The sequence below is a fragment of the Podarcis vaucheri genome (assembly GCF_965113315.1).
Source record: "Podarcis vaucheri genome assembly, chromosome: 1".
Lineage (NCBI taxonomy): Eukaryota > Metazoa > Chordata > Lepidosauria > Squamata > Lacertidae > Podarcis > Podarcis vaucheri.
In genome coordinates, this window is record NC_138759.1 from 47,607,151 (window position 1) to 47,628,410 (window position 21,260).

Sequence of the window (21,260 nt, forward strand, 5' to 3'; positions counted from 1 at the left end):
AAGTAGATCAATAGGTACCGCTCCGGCGGGAAGGTAAACAGCATTTCTGTGCGCTGTTCTTGTTCGCTAGAAGCGGCTTAATCATGCTGGCCACATGACTTGGAAGCTGTACGCCGGCTCCCTCTGCAAATAAAGTGAGATGAGCGCCGCAATCCCAGAGTCAGTCACGACTAGACCTAATGGTCAGGGGTCCCTTTACCTTTACCTTTATACCACCCTTCATCTGAGGATCACAGGGTGGTTTATACAGGGTGATTTTCAGAATAAAAACAAAAAAAGTAACACAACCACAAACAAAACAGCAACCCCTCTCCTAGTTTAAAAAGCCATAGGTTGTTTAATTAGCCAAAGGCCTGAGAGAAGAGGAATGTTTTTGCCTGGCACCTAAAGATGTGCAATGAAGGTGCCGGGTGAGCATCCCTGGGGAGAGCTTTCCACAAATGGGAAATGAGCATTTCACTGCAGAAAAAAGGCCCTTTCTTGTGTTGCCACCTTCTGGACCTCTCATGGAGGAGGCACATGAAGAAGAGCCTCAGATGGTGATCACAAGGTCTGGGTTGGTTCATATGGGGAGAGGCGGTCCTTGAGGTATTGTGGTCCTGAGTCATTTACAGCTTTATGGGTCAAAAACTAGCACTTTGAATTGGGCCTGGAAAGTACCGGTAATTGGCAGCCAGTGCAGTCAGGCCAGGATCGGTGTTGTATGCTCAAACCATCTTGCCAAATTCTGCACCCACTGAAGTTTCTGATCCATCTTCAGAGGCAGCCCTATGTATAACACATTGCAGTAATCTAACCTAGGTTACCAGAGCATAGACAACAGAAGTTAGGCTATCCTTGTCCAGATATTGGTGTAGCTGGGCCACCAGCCAAAGCTGATGGAAGGCAACTGCACACTACAGAGGACACCTGAGCCTCAAGTGACAGCAAAGGATCCTGATGTACCCCAAGCTGTGTTCCCGCTCCTTCAGAGGGAGCACAACCCCATCAACAGCAGGCAATCTCCCATCCATCCTGTTTAGGGAATCACCCACTAACAGTGCTTCAGTCTTATCTGGATCGAGCGCTTTGAATTGTGCTCAGAAACAGCCAATGTTGTAGCAAGATTTATTATACAGGTTATTTCCAAGCTAAATTCAACATTCTGCTGCTGAAATATAAATTCCTATGTGGTTTTGACCTGAGATGCCATGTAGGAATGGAGGAGAAATTTATGTGGTCTGCATTTTAAAGCAAATCAACCTGAGCCCCCTCCTCACAGTCGGAGCTGAGTTGGGTAAAGACTCCAGAGACAACATTTTTAGAACCAGGAAAATTTGCTTGATGCTACAGCATTACTATTTGCATGCCAGGAAAATAGCTTTCCAACCCCCTGCCCCCAGCCTCTTAAATATTTTAAGTTGGAAATATTTTAATGTGTTGATCCGGTAAAGTCTGCCCTGAAATCTTTATTGTGAAAGGTACTATCAAAACCCATAGTGGTTGGTTCCACTCCTCCTTTCTGAAATGATACCCAGAGGTAGGATGGAAGCAAAGGTTGCCTTCAGGCCAAAAGAGCTGCTTCCTCTTGCTTAATTATAAATTTTGCCCTGTGTGGGTCACCCGACAGAGACAGATCTAAGAACTAACTCCTGCAAAAAGAAAGAAAGGAAAACCACAAAATCCCGCCAGTACCAGCTCTGTCCTTTCATCTACTGCTGGGACTATGACCCCCAAGAGCATCAACCATATTATCAAAGCCACATTCACTAGAGCATTCTTCAGTGCCTGTCAGCGATGCTCCTGTGGCACGCCCACGAGCCAAGCAGTTCACCCTCTAAGTGAGAAAATGAATGGACATGAATAATAGGGTATTAGAAATGGAAATGTCCAAGTGGAGCACTTTTTAGACTCCCCGGGGGGTTCTGTCTCTGACCTTAAGATTGCCATGCTTAAACAGAAAGGCTTAGAAGAGAATTAGACTGAGAAGGTGCCCAATTAGAGTTGGCTTACAATTTTGCTACTGTATCTCTTGGTCTAAATAAGGGCTATAAAAAGTAATTGTCCCCCACGTGATAGCTGCTTTTGTGCTTTGATGTTTCAGCAAACGCAGAACCCTGCTAGGTTCCATGCTTTTGGGGGGAAATCGTTAAATCTTACCTTGTTAACCTAGTTTTTGCTCCCGTGCACCTCCACCCATGTGTACTTATCGGCTCTTGCAGTCTTTTACCTATTGCAGCTCATGCTACAATTAACAGGTAGCCCTGCAGGACTCATTTGTCTTTTGTACTGGCCAAAAGCAGAACATAAAGTCTAGACTATATAATGTCTCTTCGTTGATTTATTTTAAATGTCATTTTTTTTCTTGCCACCCCAATTTTGTGAACTGTTTGTCACACTGTTGCTACTATTGTTAGTATACAGTGTTCCAGATCAGTACACAAGGTTAGTTTGCTAAAAGGCTACCTTTTTACATATTACCATTTTATCTTGGTTTTCTAATACCTATTGAGCATACTTGCAGCAAACTAACCGATTTTCAATGCGCAGTCTACAAACTTGTCGGGATTCTTTTTTTGAGTTGTCATGCTGTAACTCTGGATTCTGCAAAATGCAGCAACAAACTCGTTTCTCCTGCAGAGGAAAACAAAACCTAAGCCATGTCTGCATTAAACTTCAGAAATTCACATCCGTGAGCCCATCTTGACATCATGCGCCCCAGGCAAGCCTCCACTTACCATGTCGCAACTGCTGCTTGCCAATGTTCTCCCAAGTAGATCTTACAGTAAGAAGACTGTCTTCTCATGCCTACTCAGAGATAAACTCTACTAGCTTTCTTTAGCAAGCTTAGACTTTGTTCACACTCCCATTGGCTGTACACTCACTGCGTTTCCAGTGCTGGGTTTTTAATCAGTGTTCACAAGGCGTTATCCAAAATGCATATGTATGCTGTAAAGGTAAAGGTAAAGGTACCCCTGCCCGAACGGGCCAGTCTTGACAGACTCTGGGGTTTGTGCGCCCATCTCACATTTATTGGCCGGGGGCCAGCGCTGTCCGGAGACACTTCCGGGTCACGTGGCCAGCGTGACAACGCTGCTCTGGCGAGCCAGAGCCGCACACGGAACGCCGTTTACCTTCCCGCTGGTAAGCGGTACCTATTTATCTACTTGCCCCCGGGGGTGCTTTCGAACTGCTAGGTTGGCAGGCGCTGGGACCGAGCAGCGGGAGCGCACCCCGCCGCGGGGATTCGAACCGCCGACCTTTCGATCGGCAAGCCCTAGGCGCTGAGGCTTTAGCCCACAGCGCCACCCGCGTCCTGTATGCTGTACGTTGTTATAAAATACTACTGTTTGATGCATTGTTTATCAAACCAACTTCACATCAGTTGCAGTCCTTAAGCTGTCCGTAATTCATCTCTAGCCAAGGTGTGAGCGTACCCTTTGCATAGGGTAAAGACATCTCTGCCTATCAATGTTCCCTGGTGTGTACACACACACAAAAACAAATCAAACACTAAGGAAGGTATGTTGATGTGAACAGGTGGCGGGGCCGGGGGAGCTGTGAAACACACCAGGGGGGGAAATCACTACACTCCAAGGCAGTAATGTGAACACACCCTGTGTCTACATGAGATTTGCATTCAAATGTGCATGCTGTAAATCAACCTGCTATGAGCTGTTCTGGATTCATACCATTGTGCAGCTGAGTGGTGTTAGGGATGCTGTGGACCCATTGCTAGCATGATTAATATGCCCTAACTCCTGGTGCTGGGGCATCTAGCATCGCAGTTGCTACATCCAGTGACATCCAGCTATGGAAAGATGCTAAGGAGTTTTGCAAGGCTCTAGTTGGCTATAATTTTGAAGAGGTGCTAAAAACCCTTCAAAGACAAGATGTAATGAAGTATAATTCCAGAGGTGAAGAAAGAGTGAGATTCTAGCAAGGCTAATGATGATTTGACAGTGAAACAAAATTGTGTGTGTGTTAATTGTTGTTTTCGTTTCCTTCTAACCCTCAGGATTAGCACCAGGTCAGCTCTACACGTATCCTGCTCGTTGTTGGCGCAAAAAGAGACGTTTGCATCCTCCTGAAGACTCCAGGCTGAAGTTACTGGAGATTAAACCTGGTAGGTACTCCTCTCGATGTAACTTCATGACTCTGTCAGGCTCAACCTCAGGGCTTTTGAACTTGCCTTTCTGTCTTTGCCTCTCTCCTGTTTGCAAGCAGATAATTTTGCTTAAATCCATTGCGTTTTTTAAAAGGAAAAACCCATTCATTCTTAATTTAAGTGCGGCTGTAATTTATACCGGTCTTGAAAGACCAACATTGGCTCCCATTTCCGAGCACAATCCAAAGTGTTGGTGTTGACCTTTAAAGCCCTAAATGGCCTCGGCCTAGTATACCTGAAGGAGCGTCTCCACCCACATCGTTCTGCCCGGATGCTGAGGTCCAGCGCCGAGGGCCTTCTGGCGGTTCCCTCACTGCGAGAAGTGAGGTTACAGGGAACCAGACAGAGGGCCTTCTCGGTAGTGGCGCCTGCCCTGTGGAATGCCCTCCCATCAGATGTCAAAGAAATAGACAACTAGAAGACATCTGAAGGCTGCCCTGTTTAGGGATGTTTTTAATGACTGATGTTTTAATGTATTTTTAATATTTTGTTGGAAGCCACCCAGAGTGGCTGGGGAAACCCAGCCAAATGGGTGCAGTAGAAATATCATCATCATCATCATCATCATCATCATCATCTTTATTATTATTATACTGTGGGGAACTGCAGTATTTATGTTGGGGCCAAGTGTTTTTCTCAATTTTAACAATTGACATTTGGGTGGGAGGGCAATGTATCTCCTGAGTGTTATGCCTCATGATGGCATATCCTAATAAATATTTGCTAAGGCTCCATTCATCCATTACAGCCATAGCATGGTTGTCTGTGAAACAACTGTGGGTGCAATTCCATATGGGAAAATATTTTTGTGTGTTGTAGTTTCCTACATAGTTCAACAGATAATCACAACCACCTGAAAAAAGTAGTCATGCAGCTCTTGCAATGCAATGTGTAGGAAATCCTTCAGTGTTACGGAAAAATCTGGGTGCGGGGTTACTCTGCCACCCAGCTCATCGGACTAAGTCCGTGGGTCCCTGCGGAAGAAAATGAGCTCAGCCGGACACAGGAGCAAACTGCAGAAGGTCCAAGTTTATTGCGCAACAGGTTCAAGGCGAGATTGAACAGTGAGAAAGGGGTGACATGAACTTTTGAGTTTTCCCTCCATGTCCCAGAATACAGTGCATGAAACGTCACGAATACATTATGGGAAGGTTGGGTTTCACAAGTTACATCATGAATATACTTTACACGTCATGAATACATTATGAAAAGGTGGGATTACATTAATTAGCATTTTCGGATGAGGGAGGGGGGATATGCGGAGCGGGAAATATACATAGATACACATTTATTGAGTACTGGTGGTGGCAAGACAATGGGCCAGGAATATACATCGTCTGTCACCTAGTATTGCCCGAAGGAAGGATTTGCAAAACTATCTGACAGGATTAAGAAGTTCCTGCGTACGTGACCTGCCGCTTTGGGGATTATGGAAGTAGGGACAGCATCATGGAGTCCAAGGGGAACTGAGTTGAATGGCACCGAGAACGAGCAGATCAGAACCACGGCTGATTTTATATCAATTTTTGAAGATTTCAGTGATTTCTAAGCCACTCTGTACTAGAGAGCAAAAGCAGAAACAGAGTGGATACATTGTGACAGGATTTTGACAGTATTACTTGAGAGATTATGGAGGACAGGGGAGGGGTGATGGAGTCCTAGAGAAATTGAGCAAATATATTGTAGTGAAGAAGACATTGCCCCCCCCCCCGTTCCGTATCAGTCCCCCATTCGGAGATAGATTTGCATTAAAGTTCTGTAAGAACTTGCAAATCTTTTCTCCGCACCCTAAATCTCGGTGAATGGGATGTGTGGCTTTATGCAAACCTGAAAGGGACTTGCAAGCCATGCCTCTTACGGTCATTTGCAAGTATATCAGTGCAGGTAGCTGCATATAGGGTATTATATAAAGAACACCTCTTGTATTTTGTTGCTAAATTACTTGTGGCATTCTCAGTAGTGTTTTATGCTTTACACCTAGCAGGAAGGTCTAATTGACTGAAAAATGCAGTTGGTGTTTTGTCCTTCGCCATTTTTGTGTATTTCTCAGGTGTCAAGCTAGCTCTTCTGTGGTCTCACACTGACATAGTGCTACAGCAACACATCCTGTCTGTTGAATCCCCTCAGGGCTTTCATTTAACCATGTCGCCTGGCATTCACCATAGCTGGCACAGGTTTGGGCATCTCTGAGGGAGATGTCTTCGCCTTGGCCTTTAGCTATGGGATTTTATTATAGGCTGTGGTTTTGCACGCATGGGGGTTGCTCACTTGCACTTAAAGGACCAAAAGGCTAATTGCAGCCTGGATACACGTGCCCAATTCAAACTGAGTCCAATTTGAATTTATCTTGCCCCATGGTTCTCAACTCTTCAAACCAATCTGTTAAAAGAAAACCATTCTTAACAAGGGCAGTTGTCCAAATAAGTCAATTTAAGTCTATAAGGAATCATTCCTGCTAAACGAAAGCATATGCACCTTCATGTATCTTATCAGCTTCTCTTTGGTAAAGCGAGTTTTAGCACATTTTAAAAATGGGTAGGGAAGTTGGGAAGTTGGCAGAGTGCCAGGTGGAACAACGAAATGTGGTTATAAATTTATCTAATTCTAAACATTGGACTACATAATAGCCTGACCTATGAAAAGCATAAAATGTATGAGAATCCTTCACTGGGGTGTAAGGAATAAGACATTAAACATAAAAACAATTACACACAAAATAGCCCCCCCACAAATAACACACTGTCAGACACATTTCAACATTCCTACGTAATAACACGTAATACAAACAAACTAATTAAGTATCAGTTGCATATCTTGACACAATTGTGATCTTTTACGCATGTATCTTTTGAATCCTGGAGCACAGAGGCTTGAGGTTCAAGTGAAAAGATGTCCTTGTAAGTCAACTCCACCCCCCTTTGTCAGGCCCACTCCCCAAGCAGTCTCTGTTGTCTGTTGTTGCTGATCTTGCGATGGCGAAGTACTGAGTTGAGGGGTTGTTGCTGCTTTTCATCATTGCACATCTGTAGAAGTGATATCCTGTAAGGGGGCAGGGTTTTGGGGTGACTTAAAAACACAGTTAGACAAGGAAAGGGCAAAAGGTAAAAGGGATGTCCTCCAGTTTCCATGGGAAGCTGCAAATAATAACAATCTTAGTGGATTAAACATTTTATTCATTATCATTATTGGACTATTTTGATTGTTGTTAGCCGCCCTGAGCCCAGCTTCGGCTGGGGAGGGCAGGCTAGAAATAAAATTTACTATTTAGTATTATTTATTATCACATTTCCATATAATTACTGTTATTATCTGCTAAGTTTGTTTGCTTTCCTTCACTTAGTTTTTGTTGTTGTTGTTCTTTTCATATTATAAAATAAAAATTACTCCACATGTATAGAAAGAGAACTGAAAAAATACAAAGGTTAAAAAAATACAAAAGAAAGTAAAAAATTAGATTACCAGTCAGATGAAAACAAACTTGACACAAAGACATCAGATTTAGAAAAGAATTATTATTAAATATATTATCAAAACCACACAGATTACTACTAGACTGGGGGGGGGGGGAAAGGGAAAACCATGGGGGGGGAACTTTAAATTCACCATGTGCTATCTGATAAAAGAACTTCATGAAACTGACTTTCAACATGTGATGAACATGTCCCCAAAGTAGAACACACACACACAAAATGACCTATGAGGAACCAAAAATAAATAAATGCTAAGACACACAATTAATACGAAACTTGAAGTAACCTGAAGTAATCTGTTTTGGCATTCTAACATCCCAAATGACGTGACAACATCAGCTGTAATGTTAATAGCGGAATACTGGGAAATGAGTTAATACCAAGAAAAATGAATGGCAATTTAAAGTTGTGTGGGTACCTTGCACTAGCCAAAATGACAGAATTAATAAGAAATGCTCAGGCCGAAGGTAAACAAGTACCATTCCACAAACAATGTTTGGTTGTGCTTCGATTAACTTCATAGACATCATGGAGAAACGGATTAAATAAATGAAACAGATTATTTGTAACTTAAAAGAGTGTCAAAGCCACAAAGAGATGAAAGTCACTAATATAGCAGGGATTCAGACTTGTTTCACAGAACAGAAAGAAAGTTGCTGTGGGAGGAAAAGGGACAAACACTTTGTTATCGGGGTTCACATATCCTGTTAAAAGGGAAAATTATTTCATGTGAGAAGCCTGTCAGGAAATGCTGTTCCTAAAATTCCCAATCAGGGGGGAATGCTTTGATATTTACCTGTGAAAAGAATTTTGCATGTTAAGATTTGGAACCTGGAAAGCTCTTGACTTTTGATGGGCTAGTTGTTTTTTTTGTTGTTGTTGTTTTAAGCCTTTTGTCTTACGTAGCCCCTGGAGCAAAGAAACATTTAGGGTGATTTCCCTCAATGGTTCCAAGTTTTTGCATTTGGATAAATTTCTCTCTGCAGTTCTCGAAGAAACCTCCTCTCCCCCTTCCAGTTCCCCCCCTCCTCTCTCTCTCTTCTTTAGCTGATCTAGCCTCTGTGCATGTGCAGAGTTCATGTCTCAGCAAATGTTTTATACTATTGAAAATGTTGCATTATTTGGCTAAATTAACATTTGAATAAGGGAAGGGAAGGGTATGGAGTAGATTTTAAAAATAGGGTTAGATTTTAAACAAAAAAGAGAAACTCAGGAATTTAAGTATTCACCAAAACTAGCAATTTCAGCCCAAGGAAAAGGGACTGCTTCCTTTATGTACAGGAAAGGGCTAATATCCCTCTGGCCATTCACGGAACAATCAACCGCTCTCTTATTTATGAGTAAAAATGGCCAGAGTTAGAATTCATAGGATTTTTAACATTCTCAGTCATTTCAGCCTTACCATTTGCAGACAAATTTTACTGCCCCTTTATTTACAGGATGGATGGTCAAGGCGCCTATGTATTCGTATGTGCTGAAACTTTGAGTTGACTTTGAAGTCTGATTTTTTTAAATAGTAGACAAAATGATAAACACTGTAATCACCCAAATGCTTGATGTTACCAGTTGTGCTCCAAAAAATAATGGCTTCATCTCGCACCTTTTAAAACTAAAAAAGCAAAGCTAGGCTGAATTTCAACTCCATTACCACACCAGAATTTAAGAATTACCCTCCAATGCTTGCAGACACATGGCCTTCCACACAGCCACAAATTGGGAGAGTTGAAAGGGACCCTGGGGTCATGTAGTCCAACCCTCCAAAATATAGGGTTCACAACAAGATCTCACAGCAAGATTTGTACTACCAAAGAGACATACACATTTAAGTACAGATTTACAGCTGGGAAAGGAAACATCTATGCTCATATCATGTACTAAAGAAGAGGAAAATAAAAGTACATAACTTTACACAGAACCCTTTTGCAGAACTTGAGATAGTTTGAGTGAGTTTGCTTTCTTAGATTAAAGAATGCAAGTTCCTAGAGAAATAAAGGAAGATTGAATTGAGCAGTTTTCCCTAGGATAGGGAGAGGATCTTTTATAAAGCAAAGTTAGTTCAATTGATATAACCACTCACAAATAATTAAAACAGCCATAGATTTGATTTAAAAGGAAGACAAAAGTGACAATTTTCCTGAACTTGCAGAGGAATAGTAAGCCTAATCTATGCCCCCCCCTTGCAGTTTCCTTTAAAGGAAGCTTACTCGGGAGTAAATTTACCTGGCACAGAATAAGAAGGAGAAGGGGGGAAAAACCCTGAAAGAGACAGAATGAAACAAGGGGGGGGCATTTTCTAAGAAAAGAGGCCAGGACGTCTTATAGAGACTACTGATATCAGGAGCCTTACAATAACTCTCACAATAACCAAATCAAAGTTAAAACTGGACTGACATAATTTTATTAGAAGGAACACCATACTTTCATAGGCATATGCTTAATGAAATACATACACTGCATTTTAGCTTGAGAGCAGTTGGCTCAACTAGGCTTTTGCAGCAGAAACATTAGGTTTTACCACTTGGGAGGAAAACTCTCTTTTGGAGCCCCTCTCAAATAACAAATATTTGCACACTTCATTCTCATTTTTTTGTCTTATTTAGGACTGCTAAGGTCCAGCATGGTTTCCTTAGATTTAAATTTTGAAGCAAGCTTGCATTTTAAACCATGCACACTTAAGAAAGGCAGTCTGCCAGAGACAGAAGGAACAGACAACACACATAACGGACAACATGTAAACATACATATTCTCATATATGTATTCACAGACAACACACATAACAGACAACATGTAAACATATATATTCTCATCCTTTAGTTGGTTATTGCAAGGAGATGGGCCACTACCTTTGGCTTCATTAAGTGAAATTAGTAGGAAGGTCCCACATGGTTTTATGAGCCTCCTTGCCTCTTCAAACACACCACCAGGTAATCAGACTGGTAGGGCTCACAACGCTTGGTTGACTGGGTACCCCTTTATAGATGCATGCGTTGCTGTTGTTGCTTTTTTGCTTTTTCTTTTTTGGGGGGGTGTCTGGGATAGAGAAGGGGAAAAAGAGGGGTTGATTAGGATTGGTATGTCTAGGGGTTTGGTATGCTTAGTACAGGGACGTATAGTAAAGAGGAGAAGGGGCTTCTAGTTGCCTGGCAACTTCCTTAGTGGGTTTTAGAGAGCTCTAGCTATCCGGTTCCTTGCGTTCCATTTCCTATTTCCTTATTTCCTTATTTCCTGTAACCTGGGGTCTCTTTCCACTCTGCCGGTCCTGCCCAATTCCTCATGGGCTATCCCTCCTGGCAACCTCCTACCTATCGTCACATCTCAGGAAAAGGGGCCCTACTGGACGCCCGCGCCATGCAGTGCCAGATCGGGTGGTCCCTGGATAGAATTTCGGGTCGAAAATCCCCCTTGCTTTCGGAAGCGAGCTTACAGTACACGTGGTATGTAGCTCGACCGGTGCGGCTGGGATTGGGATAGAAAGCAAGACCACTTCCTGCCCCCTAGAAAGGACGCTCGGGAAGATCGGAAAGAGAGCTCCAACCCCTTGCTTTCAACTGGGATGTCCGTTGCAGAGAGTCGGCTATCTTTCAAGTCGGGTCTCTCCGTCTTACTTTCGGGCTCCCAATTGGTGCGGCTGGGATGGAGATTTTAAGGAAAAGGGATAGAGCTCAGAACCCCCCTTTCGGGTTGAGCAGCGGTCCCCGGTCTCTCTCACTAACCGGACCAAGAGAAAGGCAAGAAGGAGCGATAGAGAGGAGGGCAGAGAATTCAGTTGCCAGGAGACTTCCACCCCCTTCCCACCAGTGCACTGGATTTTCCTTTTTCCTTATACTCACGCGTCTTCTATGATGATCCCGGGATCGATGAATAAGCCGGCTGGATCCCTCTTTTGCTCCCCGGCTGAACTCCTAGGGCTTTCGATTACCGCCCAGAAGATGGCTGGGGGTCCAAAAGGATCTTCCCAGGCAAAATGGCCCGGAGCCGGCTGAAGATTTCGGGGCCCCCAGTCAGCAGCTTGGGAGAACCACAAGCCCCACGTTGGGCAGCCAACTGTTACGGAAAAATCTGGGTGCGGGGTTACTCTGCCACCCAGCTCATCGGACTAAGTCCGTGGGTCCCTGCGGAAGAAAATGAGCTCAGCCGGACACAGGAGCAAACTGCAGAAGGTCCAAGTTTATTGCGCAACAGGTTCAAGGCGAGATTGAACAGTGAGAAAGGGGTGACATGAACTTTTGAGTTTTCCCTCCATGTCCCAGAATACAGTGCATGAAACGTCACGAATACATTATGGGAAGGTTGGGTTTCACAAGTTACATCATGAATATACTTTACACGTCATGAATACATTATGAAAAGGTGGGATTACATTAATTAGCATTTTCGGATGAGGGAGGGGGGATATGCGGAGCGGGAAATATACATAGATACACATTTATTGAGTACTGGTGGTGGCAAGACAATGGGCCAGGAATATACATCGTCTGTCACCTAGTATTGCCCGAAGGAAGGATTTGCAAAACTATCTGACAGGATTAAGAAGTTCCTGCGTACGTGACCTGCCGCTTTGGGGATTATGGAAGTAGGGACAGCATCATGGAGTCCAAGGGGAACTGAGTTGAATGGCACCGAGAACGAGCAGATCAGAACCACGGCTGATTTTATATCAATTTTTGAAGATTTCAGTGATTTCTAAGCCACTCTGTACTAGAGAGCAAAAGCAGAAACAGAGTGGATACATTGTGACAGGATTTTGACAGTATTACTTGAGAGATTATGGAGGACAGGGGAGGGGTGATGGAGTCCTAGAGAAATTGAGCAAATATATTGTAGTGAAGAAGACATTGCCCCCCCCCCCCCGTTCCGTATCATTCAGTAATGTGTGTGTGTGCTTATATGCATGGTGTCTCACAAGGAATCATGGGAACTGTAGTTTTCACTGAACTCAAGGCATTCCATGACAGTGACACACCTTGAATGTAGATTGTAAACCGGAGAACAAGTACCGTCCTAGTGTTGACATTTGTAAATGACATAAAAATGCTTCAAACAAATACTTAAGTAAATAAAACAATATAAATGCGTATGTATGCGTTCCTTTATATTTCCAGCTTTGCTGTTTTCTGATTTCCTCCTCATTACCAAGCTATTAAGAAATGAAGAAGGGAAGAATCCTTGTGCTTCTTTATTGTTAGCAGTTAAAGACAGTTAAAGCACTAGCAGTTTCTAGTGCTTAAATATTCATCAGAAGGAGGGTGTTCTCATACTGTTCAGTTTTGGAGAGGAGGAGCACCTGGAAGTTTAATTGTATCTTTACTTGCAGGATTTACTCTTCATAAAATCCCACAAAAGTGGCAGTCTCTTCTGGGCAAACAGGAAGACTCCAATCCCTATTGCAAGCCACATAGAACTAAACTGATGTGTGTGTTGGTGTGTGTATGTTTTCTCATTTGTTCAGATTCAGTTTTATTCACCAGAGAGAGAAGACCCAGTGGTAAAGAATAGGTCTCCTATGTTTGAACCATTGCAAAATTGGGCATATTTGGATCTTAATTTGGCTTAATCACATTTGCCTTCATCACAGAAAGTAGCCAGATGGTCAGTAATGGAAACCAAACTAAAGTCTGTTTAAGGATACTAACTGAGATGTGTAATAAATCTAACCGCACAATCCTAATATCTAATCTATCTATAGCATGCTCAACACTGTCTGTATAGCATAAATATCAAACACTTAGTCATGTCTCAGCCACAAAAAATAAAGTATTTAATGAATAAACCCAAAAGCCTTTTTTCTCATTAGCATGTTTCCACAACTCCTCCCTCCAGCCATACAGTAGAAAATGGGAAATCTCTCTGAAAACAAATGTCATTGTCCAGCACCGCACAATTTAATTTATGTGTCTGTCTGTACGTACTCATTTAACAGTAATTATGGACTCTTTTATCTACTGTGATCAAATGCTAAGTAGCTGTTTTCGAGTGCCCTTTGACTATGGTATCCTGGGAGGGTTGTTCACTCTGATGCTGTAAGATAACATGATCAAGAGTCTGGTGATGTTAATTCTTGTCTGAAAAGAAAACCCAACAGAGTCATATTAAACATTTATTTATTATGGCAGAAACAATGTCTAAGTTCATCCGCAGTATCAACTTGAAATAGTGATTTAGTCACATTGTGTTCTAGAAAGTATTTAGGAATTACAAATAGTTATCTGTGAAAAATCAAGGAAAGGTTTTTGGAGGAGAGAATGTGTCAGAAGAACATTGTGGTAGCATGCCACAACAACCCACAGTAAATTTTCTGCAGCATGCTCAGCTTTTTTGATAACCTTGTGGGAAAGAATATCAGAGAATCCACAAAGCTGGGGGGGGGGGAGCAGAGGGGAGGAATTGTCCCAAGGAAGTTTCCCTATTGCCCTCCTCACTCTCCAAGAGGACGTTGCAAGCTTTTGCAAGATTAAAGGTGTTAGCTGCAGGTCCAAAAAGTCAGCCAATCTGCAATTCATAGCCCTTTTTAGATGCAAGGAGAGCGTTTCCTAAACTTTTAGTAATTGAAGCATATGTTCTTCTGAATTTAAATTCAAATTTTCCATCTGAAGAAGTTTATGTGGAGAGTATGTAAAAGCAAGAATTATTTCTCCTCAGAAGACTCCATAAAGATTTGTTTCTGCATGAGTCACTAATCTGGGCTTGCCTCTTGATTGGAAACAGGCAAGTCCAGAGCAGTAAATCTTGCAAAGATACGACAGGCAGCCTCTTCTGTGGGTGGATGACTTGGCCAAGGACACAATCCGAGTATATATGCCAGAGCTCTGAACACCAAACCAAGCCTCCTTTTCTTTGACCAGGCAGATGGCTTGCTGAACATTGCTACTATCCCTCAACCCCATATTGGCAAACACAAAAGGAAAAACTAATCCAGGCAACCTCACATAGCATTACCACTCCACATAATGCATCTTTCACTTATTGGATTTGGCGCTGAACGTGTGATGATAGCCACTAAGAATTCAATCCTATACACATCTAATCAAAAGGAAGTTCCTCTGAGTTATTCCCAGATAGGGGTGTGTGGATTTCCACCTTGGTTAGATGGCTAAAAAACAACAACAAACCAGGTACGATATTTGGAAAAGAAGTCTATCAACTAGCTTCTGGGCCTCGGTCAAGTGGGGATGTTTTAGGAATTCATTGGTTTTTTTGTACTCCAGTATGAACTCGCAAGATCCACAGTTTCTGGAGTAATGTGCAGACTGGAACATAGCTATCCATCAGATTTCACAGTATGCTTCTTTGAATGTTGCAACATGTATTTTGACATGGAATACTTTCAAAATATTTTATTTCAGTCTGTATTGAAATATGAATTTTTAAAATAATACCACAGATGAATGTGGGAATGAGGCAGAATGGATTTATGAGGGATCATATGTGAAAGCAACTTGGTTTGCTTTTGACCATTAAATGCTCCTTAGACGGCCTACCTCCATATGTACCTACCCATACTTGAAGACCTTAGGTGGGGAGCCTCCTTTGGGTGCACTCATCCAAAATTGTGAGACAAATGCCTACCACAGAGAGGGCCTTCTCAGTGGTGGCCCCCCCAAATTCTGGAGTGCTTTCCTCAAAGAGGTTTACAGATATGTGTTTACTTGGAATGCTCCAGCTCTCCCACCTCCCACCCCCAAAGAGGTGGGAAAACACAAAAAGACAACATGATGGGCATGATGAGCCAGCCCTCCGCCTCTGTGGTGGAACGCAGACTGTGTCCTGAGGGGCATGGACTGAATGTGATTCCTTTGCACAGCCCACTGCACAACATTCCGGCATGCCTGTGCTCTATTAAAGTCTCAAGTGCACATGCACCCATTGAATATCTATTGATTTACAGTGTCTGGTAATATGAACGTGTGATTTATTTAGGACCCACAAAGGAGTATTGATCTTTTTTCTCGAACCTTTTTGACCTTAAAAAAAAAAAAAGCAATGCGGCCTGTGTGGTCTTTATGTAAAGTGACCAGTGGCACAAGGTACCGATCCTTACATTTAGGCTTGTCTTCCTCCTTTTAGATATTTCTCTCAGTCCCCTCCCCCCACCCTGGCCACCTCACTGTATCCTAAGCTGTGAGCCAACCTCACTCCTCCCAGCTATCCAGTTAACTTTTCCTTGGGTGTGCTCGGAGAAGTGGGTTTGCGAGTTCTGTTTTCCCTGCTTTTTGCTGCTCAAACAAAACATACATAAATTCTGGTTTGAAGGCCGTTCCCTTTCTTCTCTTCAGCCCCCCCCCATCTTTCAGGCAGGCTATTTCCTCCTCTTCCCTTCTAGTTCCCCCTGTGTTTGTTCAAACGTTTTGAAGAGGGGTTTTTTTATTTTAGAAATTAGAATAGAACGTATCGTTGCAATTCTATTCTAATGGGGCGGAGGAGGAAGAAAGAGGATAACCTTCACTAACAGAATAATGCTAGAAAAGAACCAGCACCTGTTTCTTATTAAGAAGCAGCGCTGAACATAGATGCTGGAACCAGAGAGAGCTAAAGACCAGGCGTTTCTCTTGGGAGTTGCTTGACTGTCCCTCTCCCCTTTCCTGAGGCCTTCATGCGTCACTGTGGAGTTTGAACTGCCCATGGCTTAGTTCATTCCTGAGAGATAGCAGGTGGCCTTCAGCAGAGAGGGATTCTAATCTGAGGAAGCAAAATACTTTGTACGTGGTTTCAACTGCCTAACTGATGTCCTTCATTCCGTGTTACTGCCCGTAACTGTTTACAGGATCAGCATTTTCACCAACACACCATTTTTTTTGGGGGGGGGGAGAGGGCAATCTCAATTTTTCTTTCTTTCTTGTCAGTGAGTGTAATATGGCATCTGGGTTTATGTGTGTGTAAGGTTAGCCCTGCTTACATGCAGATCTCTATTTGCATTCCTGTGTTCAGCTCGGCTTCTGTAATCACATTTGTTTTACTGGGCAAAAGGTCTTGTCAATGGCTTGTTGACTCAGGAGGAGACTTGGGAAGCAAAGAAGGGCTGCCAAGGTTTTTGTTATCGCAGAGACAGCTTGAAAAAACACAACTCTCCCCAACTAATAACCTTCCCTCTTTTTATCAGGTGTTAGAAGGTGTGTTCTATTGTATGTATGAGTGTGTATAAGATCCTGGACAACTTCAAATAGCCTTGAAAAGGTTGAGGGTTAATCCTAACAAGCGCCGGGCATACTTCTTTCTTTCATTTCCACCAATCATCACTAGTGATACTTTGACTTGTGCGCATGCCTAGATCTAGCCTTCAGAGGCGCTTCCCCCTTCCAAATCCCAGCTGAGAGGCTCCCTTGGCATCCATGCTCTCAAACTAGGCTGGCCAGATGCAAAAGAGTTCTCTCTCCCTTTCATAGTTCTGTAGAAGAGGGAATATTTCAGCAGATGTACCTTATCAATCAAGCACTAGAGCAAGAATGGAAAGATGGGGGGGGGGGCTTAAAAAAACCAAACAGCTCAGATGAATTGCTATTCTCCATCACCGCTGTTCTGTCATGCTCACTATTGTGGAAACCATTTATTTATTTATTTAACATGATCCCCATATCATTTTATTGGGGGGGGGATTAGAGTGGGATGCACCCGTAGAAAAAGTGCAGTACCTTCAATGGATTGAATAGTTGGTTGCAATTCCAGTAATAACTTTCAGTGGAAGAGCAATGATTGGGTAGTGCAAGGGATCACCCATTTGGAGGTACCCTTTGACAGATAGCATGGTGGCATACAAACAAAGGGGGCTATGTGGAACTCCTTTAGGAGAGAGAAGGGACATGGGTTAAACCACAGAGCCTAGGACTTGCCGATCAGAAGGTCGGCGGTTTGATTCCCCGTGATAGGGTGAGCTCCCGTTGCTCGGTCCCAGCTCCTGCCAACCTAGCATTTCGAAAGCACGTCAAAGTGCAAGTAGATAAATAGGTACCGCTCCGGCGGGAAGGTAAATGGTGCTTCCGTGCGCTGCTCTGGTTCGCCAGAAACAGCTTAGTCATCCTGGCCACATGACCCAGAAGCTCCCTTGGCCAATAAAGCGAGATGAGCGCCGCAACCCCAGAGTCGGCCACGACTGGACCTAATGGTCAGGGGTCCCTTTACCTTTAGGTGAGAGAGGGTGCAAACAGCTTAACAGGAGACAGATCCAGTGTGGAATGGCAGTTAGATTGGGAAGGCACAAGTTCAAAGTTCACAGGCTGTTCTTGTGCCAGTTACTAGCCTTCAGCCTAAGCTACATCACAGTGTTGTGGGGATAAAATGGGAAGTGGCCAGGATAAAAGTAGGTTGACTGATATTGTCCATTTAGATAACTCATTCCCCCCCCCCATGGTAATTGCAGATTACACACCATCCCTGTACCACACAGTTTGCCTTTTTGATATATGAAAATCCCCATTTACGCAGCACCGACAATCCTCATTTTTTTTAGCTCTGGAAATGTTTGCTGCCTTCTTTCTGCGCTTCTTGTAACATGTGACAACTTACTATTTTACCAGTGGCATTCAGCTGACTTTGCTTCCTGTGATTTAATAGCAAAATTGCTAGTCGTTCAGAATGACTGCCCCAGATATACTGTTTAATGAAGCTAATACGTTATATAGAAACGTAACATGGTTACTTCAATCTGTGAATAAATATTTGACGTGTAATCTGCTTTTTGAGATAACACGTTGTGTAAGATTTACTGCAATTTTTTACTATGAAATAAGCCACATTCTCTGAAAAAATAATAATGCCGCTCTACTTATCATTACCAAAGTCCTCCCTGCCTCCAACAGTGCTGGGGGTCCTGTTGCACTTTTTACTAGATAGACAGGCAGAAGATGGAGATGGAGACAGCCTACAGATCAGATCTTCCCCCCAATGTGTAGACAGGGCAGAGTCAACAGAGTGTAGCTCCCTTCTTTCTCCAGAGTGTCTGGGGTAACCCAGCCCAATGGATGGGGTATTAATAATCATACAGTAATAATAATAATAATTCCATGTGATGTTATTTGCATGGTGGGGAAAACATCTGGACAAGATTACAGGGGAAAAACAAACTGTTGCTTCAGAGTCAAACTTCAGTGCTTCTCCAGTATTTTCAGAAGAAAAAGATTTATTTATAGTGCTTGTTTGCCTTTAGTAATGACAAAACACCATAAGTAGTTCCCATGTCTTCAATTTGTAGAATTCATTTTTTTTTTAAAAAAATATATTTCCATGCCTTGAATCAGTACAGAAAACTACTGTTTTAGGGCCAGCAGAGGGAGTAATATTACAGGATTTACTTTGTGTGTATGGGGTTTGATTCTGCTTTCATTTAAGCTTATGTATGTCAGAAGTGAGTTTGTTCATGGGATTAACATAAAACTGTGCACTTAAATTCCTGACTGCTACACCAAAAGCACAGGTGCAAAATAGAAACGTATAGCCATAAAAGATCTGTCACTGTAAATTTTGTAACTCCAGCCAGTACAGGTGCTCAGATTTGTGACTGCAATACTAGCCAGTCATTTATGCAGGTGATGGGAGAAATGTGCACACAGCTGGAAATTTTAAAAAGTTTTTAATTGCAGCCAACTTCCTGGCTGAATAAGCATGCTTCTTTTATATGGCAAAGTGTTTTACCTGTTATGTCACCTGAGTGGCAGCAGTGAAAACTTCCAAAACTTTTCTGGTTGTGTGAGCTTATCTCCCTAGTGTGCAGGGATATGGCTGTCTAGGATCCTGGCCCTGGGTTTTCATGTGCTGCTGTGTTCATGCCCTTCAAATGTACAGCTTTTTACTCTCTTTTGGGCAGGAAGGGAATACAAACGTACTTCTAGTTCAATATACTCTTTTTCTTAGCAATTTAGAGAATGATGGGATAGGCTCTTATTCCCAAATCTTCTGCCAATCCTCAGAAAAACTACAGCCTGGTTCCTGCCTCCCTGTTTTACATTGGTATAGCTATCCATGTAATGGTTCTAGGCATGGAGTACGGTGGTACCTCGGGTCAAGAACTTAATTCATTCTGGAGGTTCGTTCTTAACCTGAAACTGTTCTTAACCTGAGGTACCACTTTAGCTAATGGGGCCTCCTGCTGCCACCGTGCAATTTCTGTTCTCGTCCTGAAGCAAAGTTCTTAACCCGAGTTAATATTTCTGGGTTAGCGGAGTCTGTAACCTGAAGCGTATGTAACCCGAGGTACCACTGTACTATAGCTAAAGGATGCCACACATCAAGATTGGGTATGAAGTATGAACATTGTTTCACCTATTACTCTGTGGCTCTGTGACTGCAAGTACAGTGGTACCTCGGAAGTCGAATGGAATCCGTTCCGTAAGTCCGTTTGACTTCCAAAACATTCAGAAACCAAGGCACGGCTTCTGATTGGCTGCAGGAAGCTCCATCAACCAATTGGAAGCCGCGCTGGTTGTTTGGGTTCCAAAGAACGCTTGCAAACCAGAACACTAACTTCTGGGTTTGCGGTGTTTGGGATCCAAGGTACGACTGTACTAGCAAGCTCTTTTATGCCTTTGCTAGAAATGTCTGGTCCTATGGATGTACCGACAGTGTAATAAGCCCATGAATGTCACTAGCCTGCAAAAAATGTTTGTAGTCTGTTGGGGGTTGACAGAGGAGGACCAGGGTGCTCCCATCATTCCTGCAGAAGCCCACTGCATTTCTATACTGGGTCTAGAGGAGGGATCCTCCATACCCTCCAACTTTTCTCTGATGGAAGTAGGAACGTCCTAGGGGAAAGCGGGACATTCTGGGAACAAATCAGAAACCTGGACGGCTTCTGTAAATCCGAAACTGTCCCTGGAAAATAGGCTAGAGCATGCCACCCCTCCTTGTCCACCTTTTGAACAAGACTCAGTGGCAGTTATTTTTTTAAAAAGAATATTTACAATGACCTAGCGGTTTAATTTAAAAACTGCAACACAAAATCAATAACTATCAGCCAATTAAAGGGATCGGGAAGCCACATTGTGTGCTACACCCACCTGCTAGAACAGGAGCTGAAACTAGTTTTTGTGATTTGACTGTGTCATTTTTTAAATTTAGAGCTGTTTTTTCTTTCTTTCACTTTATATGCCATTTAACTGCAGTCATCTCTATGTGGTCTACACGTAACAAGTACCAGAAGTTCCCTCCAACCTGTTGGTTTTTTTCCATGTGCAAAATCATCATATACGTATGATTCCAGTATGCCATACATTTGCCCTGAGTGCCAAATAGAAGCTTCTCTGTGTGGTTTTTTAACTGGGGAAACTGCATGGGGAAAAGGAATAACCTCTTCCACCAGCACTATGGTCCAACACTGAATTGACCCCACCCCACCCCTGCTGGTTTCTAAGACTTTTAGAAACCATGGTGGGAGCCTGTAGTCTGGCCCCTAAAGATGGAGATGTAATAATATATTTTTATATTTTTTTACCAAGCATTACTGGGGAGACACGATTGGCCATATCTCCCATGTGGTGTCTAGTTAAGTCAGAACTCTATAAAGTTGATGCAGTAATAAGTGTGTAAGGAATCAATGCAAATTTTCATATGTGCTATGTGTTAAAAGAAATGTGGAATTGTATTTCATTAAAATGTGATCTTTTAATTTTATTCTGTTTTATAGGTCTCTTTGGCAGATTAAACTGTTTAGGAGGTT

The 21,260-nt window shown here is 42.8% G+C and overlaps 1 protein-coding gene across 4 annotated transcripts in view; it reads left to right on the plus strand.

Annotated features, from left to right (window-relative positions):
- DPF3 (double PHD fingers 3) overlaps positions 1–21,260 on the plus strand; it is a 195,768-nt gene that overhangs the window by 93,445 nt on the left and 81,063 nt on the right. For all 4 annotated transcript variants that reach the window (XR_014220588.1, XR_014220589.1, XM_082226137.1 and 1 more), the window contains exon 3: positions 3,998–4,105. Coding sequence is in view for 2 of the 4 variants with exons in the window: in XM_082226137.1 (XP_082082263.1) it covers positions 3,998–4,105 (108 nt within the window). In the remaining 2 variants the exon portion in view is untranslated. The remainder of the gene's footprint in view (positions 1–3,997; positions 4,106–21,260) is intronic.